This window comes from Ceratotherium simum, chromosome 24, assembly GCF_057802395.1.
Source record: "Ceratotherium simum simum isolate JZ-2026a chromosome 24, ASM5780239v1, whole genome shotgun sequence".
Classification (NCBI taxonomy): Eukaryota; Metazoa; Chordata; class Mammalia; order Perissodactyla; family Rhinocerotidae; genus Ceratotherium; species Ceratotherium simum.
This window is the reverse complement of record NC_141923.1, coordinates 24503048-24520965: the sequence shown is the minus strand read 5'-3', so window position 1 is coordinate 24520965 and position 17918 is coordinate 24503048. Positions and strand designations below refer to the sequence as shown.

The following is a 17918-nucleotide window of genomic DNA, read 5'->3' as shown; positions in this document are numbered from 1 at the left end:
TAGGAAGCGCCTCACTCCAGAGCCTGGTGATTAGAGGGCAATTTTTAAAAGTAGAGATAATGCAGTCACCTCCCACAAGGTCCAGGGTGAAGAATAAATTAAAAAATTGTTTTTATTGTTAGGACCTGGGGAACAGGCTCACTTTCAAAGGATAGGGGAGTGCTGAGGGGAGACAGAGAGACTGAGATGGAGGATGTATGTGAAATATATTTAATTAGGCAGGTGGGATAAGAATCACCAAACATTAGCAAAGGGCAATTGTCTTACTAAAAATAATAAAGGAAGAAAAATTGAAGCTATAAGCTGAGGCTTTGAAGAGGATAAAATATTAAAATAATTAGGAGGTTACATCTTCAGAGGAAATCAGTTTTAAAAAGTAAACTGTAAACTAGTTACCAAAATATTACATAATAACACAATGATGTGTTTGTCCATTAATAAGAGGCGAGGGATGAAGTTTTGTTGAATGAATAATGCAAAATGGCTTTTGACCAAAAAGCAGTCAACTTTGATCCATTTTGGTGTCTTATGTGACTCTTGGCTGTAGACTATCTTTGTTTTAAGAAGAGCAAAACTACTTGGCCTAATATTCCTGGAGATTAATTTTATTCAAAAGAATGGAAATGTTATGTATAATAAGCAGAGGAAATTATTGTACCAAATTGTACTCTCCTGCCCTAAGTTTTACCCACAGACAAAACAAACAGCCTAAGGGCTCAACAGGAGAAGAGCGCAGAGTTAGAGCCAATCACCTCGTGGAATATCATGCAACCATTTAAAATGACAAATATAATAATATAGAGAAAGGTTCAAATACAATAATAGGAAAAGGATGCAGCATTGCGTAAACACTATTATTAAAACCATATGCAAACTGTGTTTTTCTATAGATGGAGACCAGAGAGAAAGGCAAATAGTATATGTTCAGTTGGTATTATTTGAACAAATAAATTTACATAATCTTTCAGGTCCTTCAAATGCCAAACAATATGCTTTTGGGAAGTATCCGAGTGGGATCTGGGTGCATTCTATGATGACACAAAAGCACAGTCTCATTTGGGGCTTAAAATCATGGCAGTGATCCTTTATCATCCTGGAGTTTTAACCGAACCCTGGAACCATTATCCTACAGGCACACAAAACTCAGTAACTCCCAAATTAAACGTCACTTTCACACTCCAAGCCATGCTTCCTTTTTTTTTTTTTTTTTTGGTGAGGAAGATTGGCCCTGAGCTCACAGCTATTGCCAATCTTCCTCTTTTTACTTGAGGAAGAGTGGCCCTGAGCTAACATCTGTGCCCATCCTCCTCCATTTTGTATGTGGGACACCACCACAGCATGGCTTGACGAGTGGTGTAGGTCCAGGCCTGGGATCCGAACCTGCAAACCTGCGCCGCCGAAGCGGAGCACGCTGAACTTTACCACTATGCCACCAGGCTCACCCCTGTGCTTCCTTTTTTTATCTACAGATTTTTTTGCCCAAACTTGAAAACTCTGAACCTCAACTCCTCCCTTTTTTCTTCCCCAAATATCAAATGGATCACCAAGTCCTTTTATTCTTCATGTGTTTCATATCCACTCCTTCCTCTCTTTTCTCACTGTCACTGACCCAGTCTCAACTTGCATCTGTCATGTTCTGGCTGTTACAATGGTCTCCATCTAGACCCATGTGAACACACTTTTATCTCTTTCCATCTTCCACACTGCAGCCAAAGTTATTTTCTTCAAACACAAATAAGATCATGCTTCCCCACTGACCAAAGTGGTCATTTTCAAACTTTTTAAACATTAATATTGTTCTTTAAAAATATTTTACTTTGGAGTGATTTTAATGTATTTACTAAATCGAAATTATGTGTTTCAGAGAGCTAAAATATCATTTGGTGGAAAGTACTTTATTGTAGGTGTAATCCTTGAAATGTTTATGTTACTGAAAAAACACACACTATAAGGAATTCACTTGGCTTGTCTAGTAAGATACTAGCTTGTCTACTATGGTACAAATACCTTAATATGGCATGCAGTACTCTGCACAGTGATCTCTAGCCTGTTTCCCAGAGCTATCTTTGCTATTCTCAGCTCTTCAGCCTACACACCAACCAAAAGAGATGGTGCTGTTTATGTTCTGAAAATACACTGTGCTCTTATACATCTTTCCTCATGGCCTCCAAGTAGAATGTCCTTCCTCACCTTGAAAATCAGGTAAACATTCCTTCACCCCAAGACTCAGTATAATTCTTTTTTTATTTCTTTGACGTATTTTCATTTTATTTTTCACAAGGTTAAGTATTTTTTTCCAGTTTTGTTGAGATACAATTGACATCTAACTTTATATTAGTCGGAGGTAGACAACATAATGATCTCACTAATATGTGGAATCTAAAAAATACAAAATGCGTAGAAATAGAGAAAAGATGGGTGGTTGCCAGAGGCAAGACGTGGGGGGTGGGCGAAGTGGGTGAAGGTGATCAAAATGTTCACACTTCCAGTTATAAGATAAATAAGTTCTGGGATGTAAATTACAGCATGGTAACTACAGCTAACAATACTGTATTGTATATTTGAAAGTTGTCAAGAGGACAAATCTTTAAAGTTCTTATCACAAGAAAAAAAATTGTTAACTATGTGAGGTGATGGATGTTAACTAAACTTATTGTGGTAATCATTTCTCACCCTATATATAAAATCATTACGTAGTACAAGTCTTTATTAAAGCTGGTGACTCTCTCCTATGGGTTCCCATCTCATTTGGAACGTTATCTCTACTATAGCACTTATCATATTGCATTACACATACAGTTTTCTTCTTAGTACATAGAAGGTACTCAATAAATTTCTTTCTTTTTTATTGCAGTAACATTGGTTTATAACATTGTAAAAATTTCAGGTGTACATCATTATACTTCTATTTCTGCATAGATTACATCATGTTCACCACCAAAATACTAATTACAACCCATCACCACACACATGTACCGAATTATCCCTTTCACCCTCCTCCCTCCCCCATTCCCCTCTGGTAACCACCAATCCAATCTCTGTCTCTATGTGTTTGTTTATTGTTGTTATTATCTACTACTTAATGAAGGAAATCATACGGTATTTGACCTTCTCCCTCTGACTTATTTCACTTTTCATTACACCCTCAATGTCCATCCATGTTGTCACAAAAGGCTGGATTTCATCATTTCTTATGGATGAGTAGTATTCCATTGTGTATATATACCACATCTTCTTTATCCATTCGTCCCTTGATGGGCACTTAGGTTGCTTCCAAGTCTTGGCTATTGTGAATAACGCTGCTAAATTTCTTTTTTTTGACATTTACATACCATTGCATTTAGTGCTCTTTCTTCTAAGAATAGGTTATTTTTACTATAATCACTTTTTAGTAAATATTAAAGTCTACTGAAGCAAGTCTCCTTTCTTTATTCTTCCTTTTAAAATTTTCTCGGCAAATTTTACACACTTACTTTTCTTTGTGAACTTCAAAAGAAATTGAGATTCTATTTAGTGGTGCCTTAACGATTAACATGCCTATTGATATATTTTATTTTCCCTATCTAATAACATCATGTATATTTCCATATATGGACATGATTTATGTCCTCCAAAAATTATAATTTCCATTATATAGCTTTTCTTTATGTAAAGTGGATTGTTACCACTTTTTGGCTATTGTGAAGTATGCTGCTATGAACATTGGTATACAATATAAATTTGAGTCCCTGCTTTCAATTCTCTTGGTTATGCACTTAAAAGTGGAATTGCTGGAACGTATGGTAATTCTATATTAATTTTTTGAGGAACTGTCACACTGTTTACCACAGTGGCTCTACCATTTTACATTCCCACCAGCAGTGCAAAAAGGTTGCAATTTCTCCACATCCTTGTCAACACTTACTTTCTGTGGTTTTGATAATAGGCATCCTAATGAGTATGAAGTGATAACTCATTGTGATTTTGATTTGCATTTCCCTAAGGATTAGTGATGTTGAGTATCTTTTCGTGTGCTTATTGGCCATCTGTGTACCTTCACTGGAGACTATCTATTCAAGTCCTTTGCCCACTTTTTAATTGGATTGTTTGTTTTGTTGTTGTTGAGTTGTAGGAGTGCTTTATATATTCTGGATATTAATCCCATATCAGATATATGATTTGCAAATATTTTCTCCCATTCTGTGGGTTACCTTTTCACTCTGTTGATAGTGTCCTTTAATATAGAAGTTTTTAATTTTTAAGTCTAATTTATCTATTTTTTCTTTCATTGCCTGTTCTTTTGGTGTCATATCTAAAAAATCATTTCCAAATTCAATGTCATGAAGCTTTGTCCTTATGTTTTCTTCTAAGAATCTTGTAGTTTTAGCTCTTACAGTTGGGTCTTTGAATCCATTTCAAATGAAGTTTTGTATACGGTATAAGGTAAGCATCTAACTTCATTTTTATGCACGTGGATATTTAGTTCTACCAGCATCATTTGTTGAAAAGACTCTCATTTATCCATTGAATGGTCTTGGCACTCTTGTAGAAAATCATTTGACCATCTATGCAAAGGTGACAAGCTATTGATTTTTATGTATTTATTTTGTATTGGACCAACTTACCAATTTATCTCATTAATTTTAGTTTTTAGATGAGTTATTTGGGATGTGTATGTATTCAAACATATCTTTTAAAAAATTATTATATTCTTTCCCTATGTTTTACAGCTTATTTCATTTTATTGCTTTAATGTTTTAGTAAGAACTTATAAAACAATGTTGAATAATCTTGCAATAATGAACATCTCTATCTTCCTGATTTTAATGGCAAAGACTATATAATTTACTATTTAGTATGATGCTACAGTTTGTCTTTGATAGTCTCTATCATATTTAGAGTATGTTTTTCAATTCCTGTTTTAATTAGAGTTTTTGAAGGAATGGCTGCTAAAGTTTTTTCAAGTACTTTTTAAAATCCTGGATGAAATTATATTCTAATTATACTTTAAGTAGGTGATGTAATGAATTTTGCTAATAAATACCTTTATATTGAAATACACTATTTCTTATATTCCTAGAATGATATATTATTCTTTTAATGTACCATTGAAGTTTATTCATAAAAATTTTTAATCAATGTTCATAAGTGAAATTAGTCTGAAGTGTTTTGTTCAGTTTTTATGCTGCATATTTACTGGATGTTGGTATTAAGATTACGATGGATTTGTAAATGAATTGGGGGAAATTTCTAACCTTGCCTGTTGTTTTTTTAATTTGAATAACTTAGGAATTATCTTCTCTTTCAAAGTTAGATAAAACTTACCTGTAAAATCATCAGGCCTGTATCTTTTAAACAGTAGAACTCAAATCATCTTTCCAATGGTTTCTGTGGTCATTAGTCTATTGAGTGTTTCTACTTTTTCTTAGAAACTTTTGGCAAATTATATTTTTCCTAGAAATGACCAATTTCTTCTGGTTTTCAAATGTATTTCTCTAAAGTTCTATAAAACATTCTTTTATATTTTTAATATTTTCTATATCTATAGTTATATCTCTTTTATAATTTCTACTGTTCTATTTTTTTCTTTTTTGTTTTTCTTATTTCTAGTTTTTCAGGTGTTTGTATACTTTCTTTAACATTTTAAAGTACAAGCTTTGGGTTTTTTAATTCTTCTATTATTTTTAAAATATGTTGGGTAAATTCCAGCTTTTATTAATCATCAAATGCTAGCTTATTAATTTTATTCATTTTTATAATGGCTTAAGTTGAAAGTTCAGTTCATTTATGTTCATTTCCTTTATTATTATCTAAGGCATTTTATTCTGAGTAAAGACTTGTCTTTAGTTTATAGGACTTGATATTAAAGCAGTCTCTTTTCATTAATATTCTAATCATAGGGGTTTTGGAGATATATATATATATATATCTGTCTACGTGTATATATATATATCTAAATATATATACTTAAAAAATGCTATTCTATAACCTAATTATGGAAATCATTAAAGATTTCTTTGTCAACAAGATCACAATCAATTTTACAAGGGCTCCAATTTGAAATGCATGTGAATTACTGAATGTGCTCCTTTTCTTAGCCAGGTTAATTTCCTGGCTAACTTATCACTTGATCATCTTGGTCATTCTTTGCCAGTTCATTTAGCAAGCACTTATTGTGCCCCTGTGCCTTCCAGGCACTGTGATAGTACCAGGGATTCTTTACTATCCAGCACTTCTCTAGTTGTGAAAGAAACAAAATTTGAACTAGCTTAGACTAAACAAGTTAGCTATTAAGAATTTTATATAAGAGAGACAAAAGTACGACTTCACAACATGAACCATTAAAACCAAGTACTCAAAAGATGATAAGATTTTCTGTGTCCAATTCTTTTTTTTTCTGTCTGCAGGTTTATTTTTTTCTTTTAATTTTTTTTTTTTGTTGCAGTAACATTGGTTTGTAACATTGTGTAAATTTCAGGTGTGCATCATTTACTTCTATTTCTGCATAGATTACATCACGTTCACCATCCAAATACTAATTACAATCCATCACCACACACATGTGCCTAATCAGCTCTTTCACCTTCCTCACTCCCTCCTTCCCCTCTGGTAACCACCAATCCAATCTCTGTCTCTATGTGTTTGTTTGTTGTTGTTTTTATCTTCTACTTATGAGTGAGATTATATGGTATTTGACCTTCTCCCTCTGACTCGTTTCACTTAGCATAATACTTGCAATGTCCATCCATGTCACAAATGTCTGTGTCCAACTCTTGACTCAACAGTTCGACTTCACTCTTTGAGTCAGGGTTTATTTTCTCACATCTTCTTCCTCATGACAGGAAACAGTGGCCATGGCAGCTATGAGCCTCTATGGCATTACTTAATCATCAGAGAGGTACTGATGGAGTGTTTCTCTGGTTTCAGGTTACCAAAAAATTCAGTGAAGTGCTCTGATTGGTCTAACTTGTGTTAATCCACCACACTTTGGCCAATCAGCTGTATGTAAAGGGCAAAATCTGTTAATGGCTTGACAATTTCCATTCAAATCACATGATTAGTATGGGAGAAAATAGTAATTTCCATGTGAAGGGGCTTAATGTTTCAAGATTAAGAGGGGAGATGTGCTGGGCATATAGAAAAATGGTCTCCTACAGGCACAAGAACTTTGGGGAGTCCCTTCAACTTGAGGTGATCACCGTAAAATGGATATGCTAAACTATTTCTAGAGCTCTGTATAGTATACATGTTAGCTATTTTGATCCTTACTCCAACTCTTTGAGACAAGTAGATAGAAGAGGTATTATACCTACCTTCTTAATCATGGGAAACTGAGGCACAGTGAAGATAAATGATTGTTATAGAATAGGAGAATGGACCATAATAGTTGAAGTTTCTTCCCTTTACTTAATTCTGACATGGGTTCTATTTTTAAGAGATATGTGTCTCATAGAAGCAAGAGTCATTAGTCTTAAAAATATTAGCCAAGTTTTCTAGGAAAATCGGGTTTTATGAATTATAGCCACAAAACACCAAAGTCATCTGTTTATATTCCCTGCCCCTTGAAAGTGTGATGTCCATATAAATCAGGTATTTAAATCAAAGTACTGGAAATAAGCAACCACTCTTCATCTGTATTTCCTTTTCAGAGAATATTCAGTAGTTAGAAATCCCTTGATTACTCATATTAGAGAAAGTATTTCAAAGCTGTGGAATAAAAGGAAGAAAAGGAGACAGATGAATGCGCTCCGAATCTCCCTTTTATTCTAACTATGTCCCATGAAATGTCATCAGAAGGAACGTGTTTCAAAAAAAAATGCTGCAGAAAAGGCTGATGAGTAATTATAAAATGATTATTTTTCTTTTCATTCATTTATATTTTGCCTGAGGACAAATGTATATATGGTCTTTGCACTTAATGATCTCTAAAATACAATGATAACATTACTATTCTTAAAAATGTCATATTGCTTTTCTACTATATATTCTTGTTAAGTTAAATCTAAGATGTATTCATAGATACATGTATTTTTATATATATACATATAGATACATAAGATATATGTATATATATTACTAAAAACAGTTTGCAGTGTAATTTAGGAACTGATGGGTAACATAAAACAGTTTGACTAAAAATGGATGTGATTTTCTTATCTAAGCCTGTCAAAAATTCACCAAAGAAAAATCATTCACATGTCTTTGTGGTTAGATTTCTTTTATAAATTGGAAGCTGTGTTCTACTCCATCGTAGGAGATGTTGTGAACCCTAACTGATGAGTATTTATAAAATATTTCCACATTGAGATGAAATGACAAAAAGCTGAGATGGATTGATGAGCAGATGCCCAAATGACAGTGTGAAGATATGAAAGTATAGGTGAGCCAAGTTTTATTGATTAATTCAACAACATCTATTTCCTGAGCATTCACAGTGTTGATAGAGAGATAAATTAAACAGCCCTGTCCTCCAGGAGCTCATGGTACAGAAAGGTTCTGGATTTTCATTTTGTTTGACAATAAAACTTAATATTCATTTTCTTGAACATGAACACTGTGCAATTTCCTAAGACTTATTTTGTTTTGCTATATAAGAAACTAGCTTGATTATAAAAGTTAAATTAAGTTGGCTGTGAGAGAATCTCTGAAATAAACCTCATTGTAGAGTCCACCCTTCAAAACGTGGAGTTTTATGTGTGTGTAACGAATCAGGAGTAGCCTATTGTCTGACCTTACTTTATGTACTTTACAGAGCACCACTGTCATTTAAATAAGATAAAATGATCTCCCCTATACTACCATTTCCATTGTAAGGGAATTGAGTTTCCATCTTGTTTGCTGGGTTTTTGGTGTGTTTTTTTGCCACATGTTAGAAAGCCATTGTCCTTTCCTCCATCATCATCCCCATCACCACACAGATACATAGGTAGAGGTAAAAGGTAAGCATATTAGGGATTCACTTTGGCATAATGAAAAGAATGTAGATCATTGAATTAGATCTGGATTAAGTTCCTGATTCCTCTAGATCTTGAGCAAGTTATTTTACCTCATTCTAGAGCTGCTCTCATCTTTAAAACTAGGATAGTGACTATCATGGGCTGAATTTTTCCCCCCAAATTCATATGTTGAAGTCACAACCTCCAGTATCTCAGAATGTAACCGTAGTTAGAGATAGGACCTCTAAACAGGTAATTAAGTTAACATGAGGTCATTACGGGGGGCCCTAATCCAATATGACTATTGTTCCTATAAGAGGAGGAAATTAGGACACAGATCGGTAAAGAGGCTAGGCCAAGTGAAGACACAGGGAGAAGATGGCCATTTACAAGCCAAGGAGAGAGGCCTTAGAAGAAACCAGCCCTGTTGACATCTTGATCTTGGAATTCTAGCCTCCAGAATTGTGAGGAAATAAATTTCTGTTGTTTAAGCCACCCAATCTGTGGTACCTCGTTATGGCAGCCCTGGCAAACTAATACAGCAACCATATCTAAAGTGAAAGGTAAAGGAATTTGAAATAGTATACTGTATACTATAATATATAATAAATGATTCATACATATAGCTAGTATGAGTATTAATATTAGTATTAACATTGGTATTATCATTAGTATTGTCGAGCACTACCAAAGGTTTGTGAAAGAAATAATTGTCCCAAGGGAAAAACAATGAGCTTATGAAAATTCTTCTAAGCAAGGAGGAATTTAAGTGTGTCCCTGGAAGCTTTATTTTTAGATTAATTTCAATGTGGAAAGCATTGACTATGCTATCATTAATCAACTTCTTTTTCCTAGTAGAAGAATCCTGGAATCTGATGAGTAAAACTAACTTTTTAAAATGTTTTTCTGATGTAATGTGTTTCTAAAAATGTCATTACCTCTGAGATTCGGAAAGGGTCATGAAGTGTTGGTCAGCACTCGTGAAAGTGGCCAGAAACTATGTGTGATTTTATTTTACTCAAACTTTGGGGGAATACAGGTGTATATAAGGAATCACAGCAGTAGGCCATCTAAATAGTTGGCATCAGATTTGGAAATAGCACAATTATTTGGTTCCTTCAGACTCCCTGGAAAATCCGTGAAAACATTTCCCATCAAAAAGTCCAACCAAGCATATTTGCAAGAATGGGGTTTGTACATAACATATAATTATCCATGAAGAATGGTTATTTTGGTGATATTCACCACTGGAATTAAATAACGGTGGACTTTTTTTATTCGTGTAAAAATTTGGGTTAATAGGTAGAACTTTGTTGATATATTTTTCCCCCATCAGCTTCTAGGGAATCTTTGACACTGAATACAATATATAACGGCTTCACTCTGTGCAGAAGTTTGAATTCCAACATGACCAAGCAGATTTTCTACTAAACTGAACCAATCTTTGTTCTGCTGGGAAGTCTCTGAGTTGGAATCTTTCTTTCAGAATACTGAGACTTGCTCTGAAATGTTGCCTCTGTGTTTTCTGGCTTAATGCCCTTTGCTTTTAATCATTCTTCCTTCAAGAAAGGAAGGAATTGCCCCATATGGAGGGAGCCTTCACCTTGCCTGAACATTGTTTAAGAAATGGGGCTTGGCTCTTCCTGATGATATACTTGACTCAGGCAATGTTGTCAGTTTCTCAGTTAGCTGAGCAGTAAATCTGATCATTTCTTTGCTAAAGATAAAGGATATCCTTTAAAATAGATGCAATTTCTCTCTTAACGTTCAGTCTCTTCAGTTTTGCTTTATTTAAGGCTACTTTATCATCAGTTTTGGTGTTTATTTCAAAAAATTCAGAGTAGATAAAATAGATCATAATAAACCATCCATTCAAGAAATACATTGCAAGGCTGTTTGTAAAATCTGTATCACTTACCTCGTAGTCCCTAGTGGCTCCCTCTGTAACGCAGAGATTTTGTTGTTCGTAGTTTTTCCGTCTGTTACTCATTCTCTTCTCCTTATGGAGCTCTTGGAATCCAGGGATTCCCTCAGGGAAGCTTGATCCCATGGGTCTGCAGGACAGCCTATGAGGGGAGAAGAGGGCAGAGTCAAGAAATGAAAGACCTGGATCTACTCTTACCACCACCACCTAACACCAGATGAAGTTGTTTAATCTCCTTGAGCCTCCATTTCCTTTTTTCGTCACAAGAGTAACAAAAATATTTGCCATTAACACTTCTGTGGCTATTAGGGGAAGAGGCATCAAATGAGATACTCCCAAAGAAAGAAATTTGAAAACTATTCAATGCTATGAAAACATAAGGCTCTACTGTTCTGAACACTCCCACAACAGCCAGGGGTGTGTGGGGGGAACAAACTAAATAAAAGAATGGAGAAACTATATTCTTTAGGCCATCAGTCATTACAAGATCCTTGAGCTTTATGCCTCCGTTTGCTAGAGGAGATATTTGTCATTTTCAGAGTCTTTCCATTTTGGTTTTATTAGCTATATAGTAATTGATATGAATAAAAGATAGTTTTAATTTAATAGCAATGCCTACATCAACTGTCATAATATATTTTATGTCATTGATAGTCCATTTATTTTCCAAAAGGATTTACCAATTTACAATAAAGAACACAAATGGGATAAGGTTGATGAAAAAGTAATATAATAGAAATAAGGAATAAGGAACTTGAAATGATAGAGGAAGGCACATATATACCTTGGTGTCAAGAGATTTTTATACTAAGTTCTCAGGCAATGTTCAAAGAACACTGGAGTAGGAGTCTGACATCTTGTGTCTTATCCTCATTTACCTACCATGTGGTTTGCACGTTAAGACTTATACTTATTTTTTTACTTAGTCTGTTATTCTACCTGCTACACTTGCCCACAAGTAAATTATCTAGTTCTCTTTAAATTTAACTCTCTCAGGCTTCCCCTAGGAGATGCTTCCAGACAAGTTCCATTTTAACACCACCTGAAAATTATTTCAGGGAAAGCTGGTTTGTTTTTTGCTTTCTTTTTTTTTAAACACAAACATACAACCAATATTATATTTAAATGCTTTTTGTAGCCATTTCATCTGTAATTATTTGATGGGGAAAATAACAAATGAATTCCAGGTAGTCTATTGGATTTTCTAACTAAACTTTCCTTATTTTTCACACACATACACATATATATGCATATGTACATGTACACACATATGGATGTATATATTATTTTTATATCTAAAGTGAGTTTTAAACAGGACCATGATTCTTTTCCTGTTGGTAATATGCTAACGTATGCTAATATCTCCCAGTAAAGTAGTATGCTACTTGGATATGAGAATGGAAATGGAAACAATGTCATAATGGCAGAGCCATGGGGTTTGTAAGTTAAAACAGCAATCACTGTAATTATCCAAGTGGTTCTAAATAAGGAAAAGTTGAGTCACCATCAACAATTAAATTAAATTCTTGTAAAATAAGCAGTAACATGCACCAAAGATTTAAGAACTATTTATTGGAGAAATGTGTGAACTGGAAAAAAATGTATCCTTCATTCTCCTTGAGAAATCATAGATCATGACTTAATCAGCTTATTGTGTAACTACATTAAACTGCTCCCCGGAACTCCTTTATGATTTCGGTGGAGTTTGTTCTACTATTATCTCTCCGACCCTACACACAGAATACACACCAAAACACACATATTCATACCCTCACATCCATCTCTGCCATATTACCATCAGGTCCATCCCAGTAAATAGCTAGCCAATTATGAAAACAATATGCCAAACCCATTTTTGGTGCTTTTGAGACAAAAGAAGCGGTATGTTAAATAACCTGTCATACTGGTTGACTATTTGAAGATGGAGTGTATCCACTTTATCTTGGTTAGTGGTGACAGTGTGGAGATTTCATTCCAGAAATACTCTGTTTTTGGAACTCAACAAAGCAACCTCAGCTGCTTGCAAACTTGCAAATCCTGCAATGTTAAATGGCCAAAATGCTACCATAGCAATTTTTTCTTCAGTTAAATTGATCATTTTTTGCTACCAGGCAGGAAATTTACATGGTTCTAATTATTAATAAATATGTATGATCTTAGCACCAACATAGTGAGCACAGTGAGAAACCAGCAATCAGAACTACTAGGCTCAGGGGAGAAAGCACGTGATGTGGTATGGCATGGCTCAGAAATGAGGATCTTTAATGGATTAAGGAGGATTCTTACGGTTCCTGAGACCGTCTCAAAAAGTTGGTTTGTAATCTACATTTAAAAGTAACAAAATTAACTTTTCAATTTGAAAACGTAAAGCAAAATAATTCCATGTTCCCCCTGGGACTCTAGGCATTTTATATTAAAATTAACAGAAATCATGAGTTTCTCGTTAAAAACCATGCAAGATGGCAAAGCTAAAAAGAGGAAAAATATAACAGGTTATCAGAGTAGAAAGTTGTTAACTATTAATTAACTTCCTCCAAAGCCAGCATTGGACTATGGGAGCATTCAGGGTCTTTATTCACTCTTACTAGCAAATTCAGTACCAAGAATACATATTTTAATGCTTATTTCTACAGAGCAGAATAAGCCGTATGCTAAGGACTTTTTACCTTTTATGTCCTTTTCACCTACAAAGTTAGAATTATCTAACACAGTGACATCCTAAATTCAGAACAATGGAAGCAATAAAAATAATTTTTTAAATCAGATTTTATATTTACTTACCCTAATATTGTCATAGTGAGGTTTTGTTCTTTGTTTCCTTAAAAATTGAGGCCATGGTGACCCCCTAACCACTACATATAAGAAACTGTGTATTTATCTTTTAAAATGTTCTTCCTCTTTATATCCTTTATATTGAGAATTACACAATAGGGCAGTGGTTAAAAAATATAAGTGGAGTAGAAGGCTTGTAAAGTTAATTGTATGGTGAGAAGGCCAGACTAGCTTTTGAAAACATGTCAGATTTTGAGCTATAGATTTGTTTTCATCTGCTTTGGTCTTATGAGAAGATGTGAAAAGAATGAAGTACAGTCAATTTTACATCATTGGTATAGTTTCTTGGTATTGATTATTGTATAATTATATTAAGCTGTGATTGGTATATGGTGAAGACAGACTTTTAGAGCCAGGAGGGTTAGGCTGGAGACTTAAAGGAACTGCCACTTATTTAAGTCAAATAATTGGGTCTCTGTTTCAAAACAGTGTTAGCAAATGAAATATTCTTTGGAACTGTTGTGAAGATCCAGCTAATGAATTTGAAAAGTCTTTACAACTGTAAAGCACCATGCCTATCTGTTGTTGTTATCAGTTTTTGACTTGCTCTTTTTATAGCGACAAAATTATTTCCTGATAGAGTATGTGTTTATCTCTGTAGCAGAATCCACTATATATTTAGGATAGAATATGATAACATCTTATAAATGGCCACAAAATGTCACAGGCTGATTTGCATTTTTGGTGATTCTATATGTTAATCACTGAGCAACCTTCAGTTTTCCAAATAAAGAATAAAGGGAGTAGTGATGACATTTGTAATCATCTACAGAAAGGGAATTATTCAAATTCTTCACAGATGGAGAGAGATCAAGGGTAAATCATTATATCCACATTTCTAATTTTAAGAATCTTTGAGGGTGTTTGTGGATAGTGATGAGCAAACATTGTTTTGAACAGAGAATTGATCATAAACTTTCTATACCACAACCCCAAATTCTCCAGATGACTGTGGAAGGCTTTTCAGACACCATCCCCTAAGGATTGAGAAATTCATAAAAGGAAAGTAATGTTACGCTCCATGTAATATACAAACTGAGCATATGGGAGCATCTAGGACAGTGAACTTTCAAAGAGGACAAATTAGATTCTATATGCCTCAGAATATAATATGGCTTAGTGCTTATAAAAAGCATGACGTATGACATATACTCCTAATTCTAGCCTCATAGCAGTTTACTTTATTATTTCTAAACAAGCTGCATAACTCATTTCTTCTTCAAACACCATAATTCAACCCAGTATTCTCTATAAAGTAAATGTGGACCAGTGCTTGATACTTTAGTAAATGCTAAATATATCTGAATACTTGTCTAATGTTACTTTAAAATAGTTTCAAGGATTGGACCGTGTTCAGGGGGAAACACACGAGAAAATCTGTTGCCAAATGTTCTTTGAACTTTGAGACGAGTAACATATGGAAACACTCTCTGTGGGTAACATACTTATCACCATAGAAACTACAATGAGGTAGTCTCTTCAGGCTACCAAATCTAAATGCTTTTTCCCAAATTCAGATTTAAAAACTTGTTTTTAAAAATAGACTCTTTAAATTTACAAGATGCAAATATTTTCTGTGTTTTTCTTCCTGTTTGTTTTCGAAGTATCTGTACATCGGTATATTCTTACTAACCCCTGGGTTTGTAAGTAATAATAGGGAAAACACAAGTAAATAGTAAAAACCCTGGTAAATCTACTAGTAATAATTGACGATACCACTGTTCAAAATTCATTACACTCAGATTTTTTTTTTCTATGTCTCTTATATCTTCTTTTCGAAATTTAGTTTGGAAAAAAGAGATGGAAAATGTTATATAATACCAGATAAATACCACCACTAGGGGGGAAAAAAGTTAATTTTTAAAAGACCTCTGGATTAATTTTTATCATCTTTTTTATAGCAACATAATAGTGAAATAGGCAAATGCTTTTAGTCACATAACTCGGTTTTCGCAGGCTACAGCTTTCTTTTCTGTGGGGATAGTAGAAGGTCCAAGCATGAAATGAATGATAGCTTTGGACTTCCTCAGTTTTGTGAGGCATCCTTGGAATTGCTCCCAGCTCCACTGACCAGAATATTCTGATAGCTAAGAGATGGGAGAACTCATTTTCTGTCTCATGCCCATCCCAGCCGTTCTGTTGTTGAGGAAGACAGTTACAACGTACCAAAGCTCTCAGACACAGCATGTTAATTGCCCTCTGCCATTATGCAGCAGGAATTGAAGATGTTAATAAAGTCTCTCGCTAACATTTGTTTTGTTATTAATTTATTTTGCCTGCATCTTAATTTGGAGTGACAACTGCCTTCGGAGGCTTTGGACACCATCCCTCTCAGTAACCAAATACCAGCACGTGGGGGCCGTTTCCTCTCTGCAGCTGTCTGTGCAGAGTCTCAACAGTGAGCCTACAGCTGGCAACACGCGATGCAGTGCCCTGATGGCTCCCTCTCTCCTTGCTTTCACAGCTGGCGCTACGTACATCTTTGGGAAAAGCGGAGGCCTCATCCTCTACACCTGGCCGGCCAATGACAGGCCCAGCACGCGCTCTGACCGCCTTGCCGTGGGCTTCAGCACTACCGTGAAGGATGGCATCTTGGTGCGCATCGACAGTGCTCCAGGCCTTGGCGACTTCCTCCAGCTTCACATAGTGAGTACTGGGCCTTGGCCTGGATTCTCTTGTCTTCCTGGTGATCTGAGTTGGTCAGCCAGATAAATGCAGTAGAACATTCTAGATAGACACAGAAAAGGGGCACATGTGTATAAAAATCGCCTGAGTGTGTTGCAGCTGTATCCATGGAGTGGTCTGTGTTAAACCTCATGTTAAGCCTTCAGATAAAAACAGTGATGCCCATAGGGTGCCTCTGGGATCAAAAATTAAAAATTCTTCCCTTCCAGGCTCCCTGTGTGGTTTAGCCTGTCATGAAACATTTAGCAGGCATTTAAGTGTAAATAAGAGATTTACTTGGTGTGGGTCATCTTAACCTGGTGCAAGTGGAAAGCTAACTTGAGTGTTAATGATCTCCTAGGCTGGGGGTCGGAAAAGTTTTCCTGTGAAAGGTGAGATAGTCAATATTTTGGGCTTTCTGGGTTGTACAGTCTGTGTCAGAGCTACTCAACTCTGCCATTGTAATGTGAAAGCAGCTATAGAGAATACATTAAAAAAAAAGTGTGTGACTGTATTCCAATAAAAATGTATTTACAAAAACAGGTTGCAGGCTGCACTTGGGTGACCCCCACCCTAAGCTGCAAACTTCCTCATAGAGATGTGAAGAACGTGATAAAATCGCAGGTCAGAGTGTGCAGGGCAAAAAAGAAACAGCACAGTGACCAAGAGTTGGTGTATTCATGTGTATTCTATATCCAACATTTTGCTTGTATATATAAGCACAATAGGACTGCACCCTCAGTCACTGCAGATCATTAAGAACAGTGCAATTCTAAGAAATTAAAATGATTTGGAGGAAAAAATTGCTTCGTTATGAGGATAGAAAATATTTTTATAGCAGCAATTAACCCATTTTATCTCCTGTGCAGTCTGCAGTTAAGAAAGTAGGCTGAAGAAGGATATGATTCTCATCCATAAGTACCCATAGTGCAGCCACCAAGAGCAAAGAGAGGAATTGTTCTCATTAGTTAGCAACGACGAGGCTAGAAAGAATGGATTTAATTTGGAGCAATAAGAAATGGGTTTAAACAGCAAGGGGGAAAAGCAGTTAAGAGGAAAGATCAACTGGGGATTACCACCAACCTCCAAAAAGGAGGAGAAGGAACATTTCCTGGGAATCTTTGAATCAGAATTTTGCTAATGTGCCGGGTCTACCCAGGGAAGCAGAGGGTGAGATTTCATTGCTGGTGTCTGGAGTTGGAGATGGCTGGCTGGAACCGCAAGCAACAAGCTCAGACCTGGAAGCAGTGCCCATCTCCAGCACCTGCTCTTCCAACATGCCTTGGAAACAGTAGCAGCTTGAAATATAAGGTGTGAGCTTGAAGCCTGTCTGGCCTCAGTGTGAGCCAGAATAGGGCAAGACTCTACTTAGGAGTCCAGGGAAGGACTGGTTAGAAATGATCACCTCCAAAATGTGGAAGCGGGGTCTTGAAGAGTTGTGAACCTTTAATGCTTTCTCAGATGCTTCAGGAACCATATGGTACTATGTGCCTGAACTCAAGCATTTTAAAAAGCCATACCACAGAGCAAAGAGAAAGGCAGCCATAGTTAGTACAGTTTATCTTTATTTGGCCTCTAAGAAC

At 35.4% G+C, this 17918-nt stretch overlaps 1 protein-coding gene across 1 annotated transcript in view; it reads left to right on the top strand.

Moving 5' to 3' along the window:
- Nucleotides 1–17918, top strand: part of LOC101397659 (neurexin-3) — a 964554-nt gene that overhangs the window by 603571 nt on the left and 343065 nt on the right. Inside the window, exon 7 of the mRNA XM_087448107.1 lies at nt 16136–16317. Coding sequence (XP_087304233.1) covers nt 16136–16317 — 182 coding nt within the window. The remainder of the gene's footprint in view (nt 1–16135; nt 16318–17918) is intronic.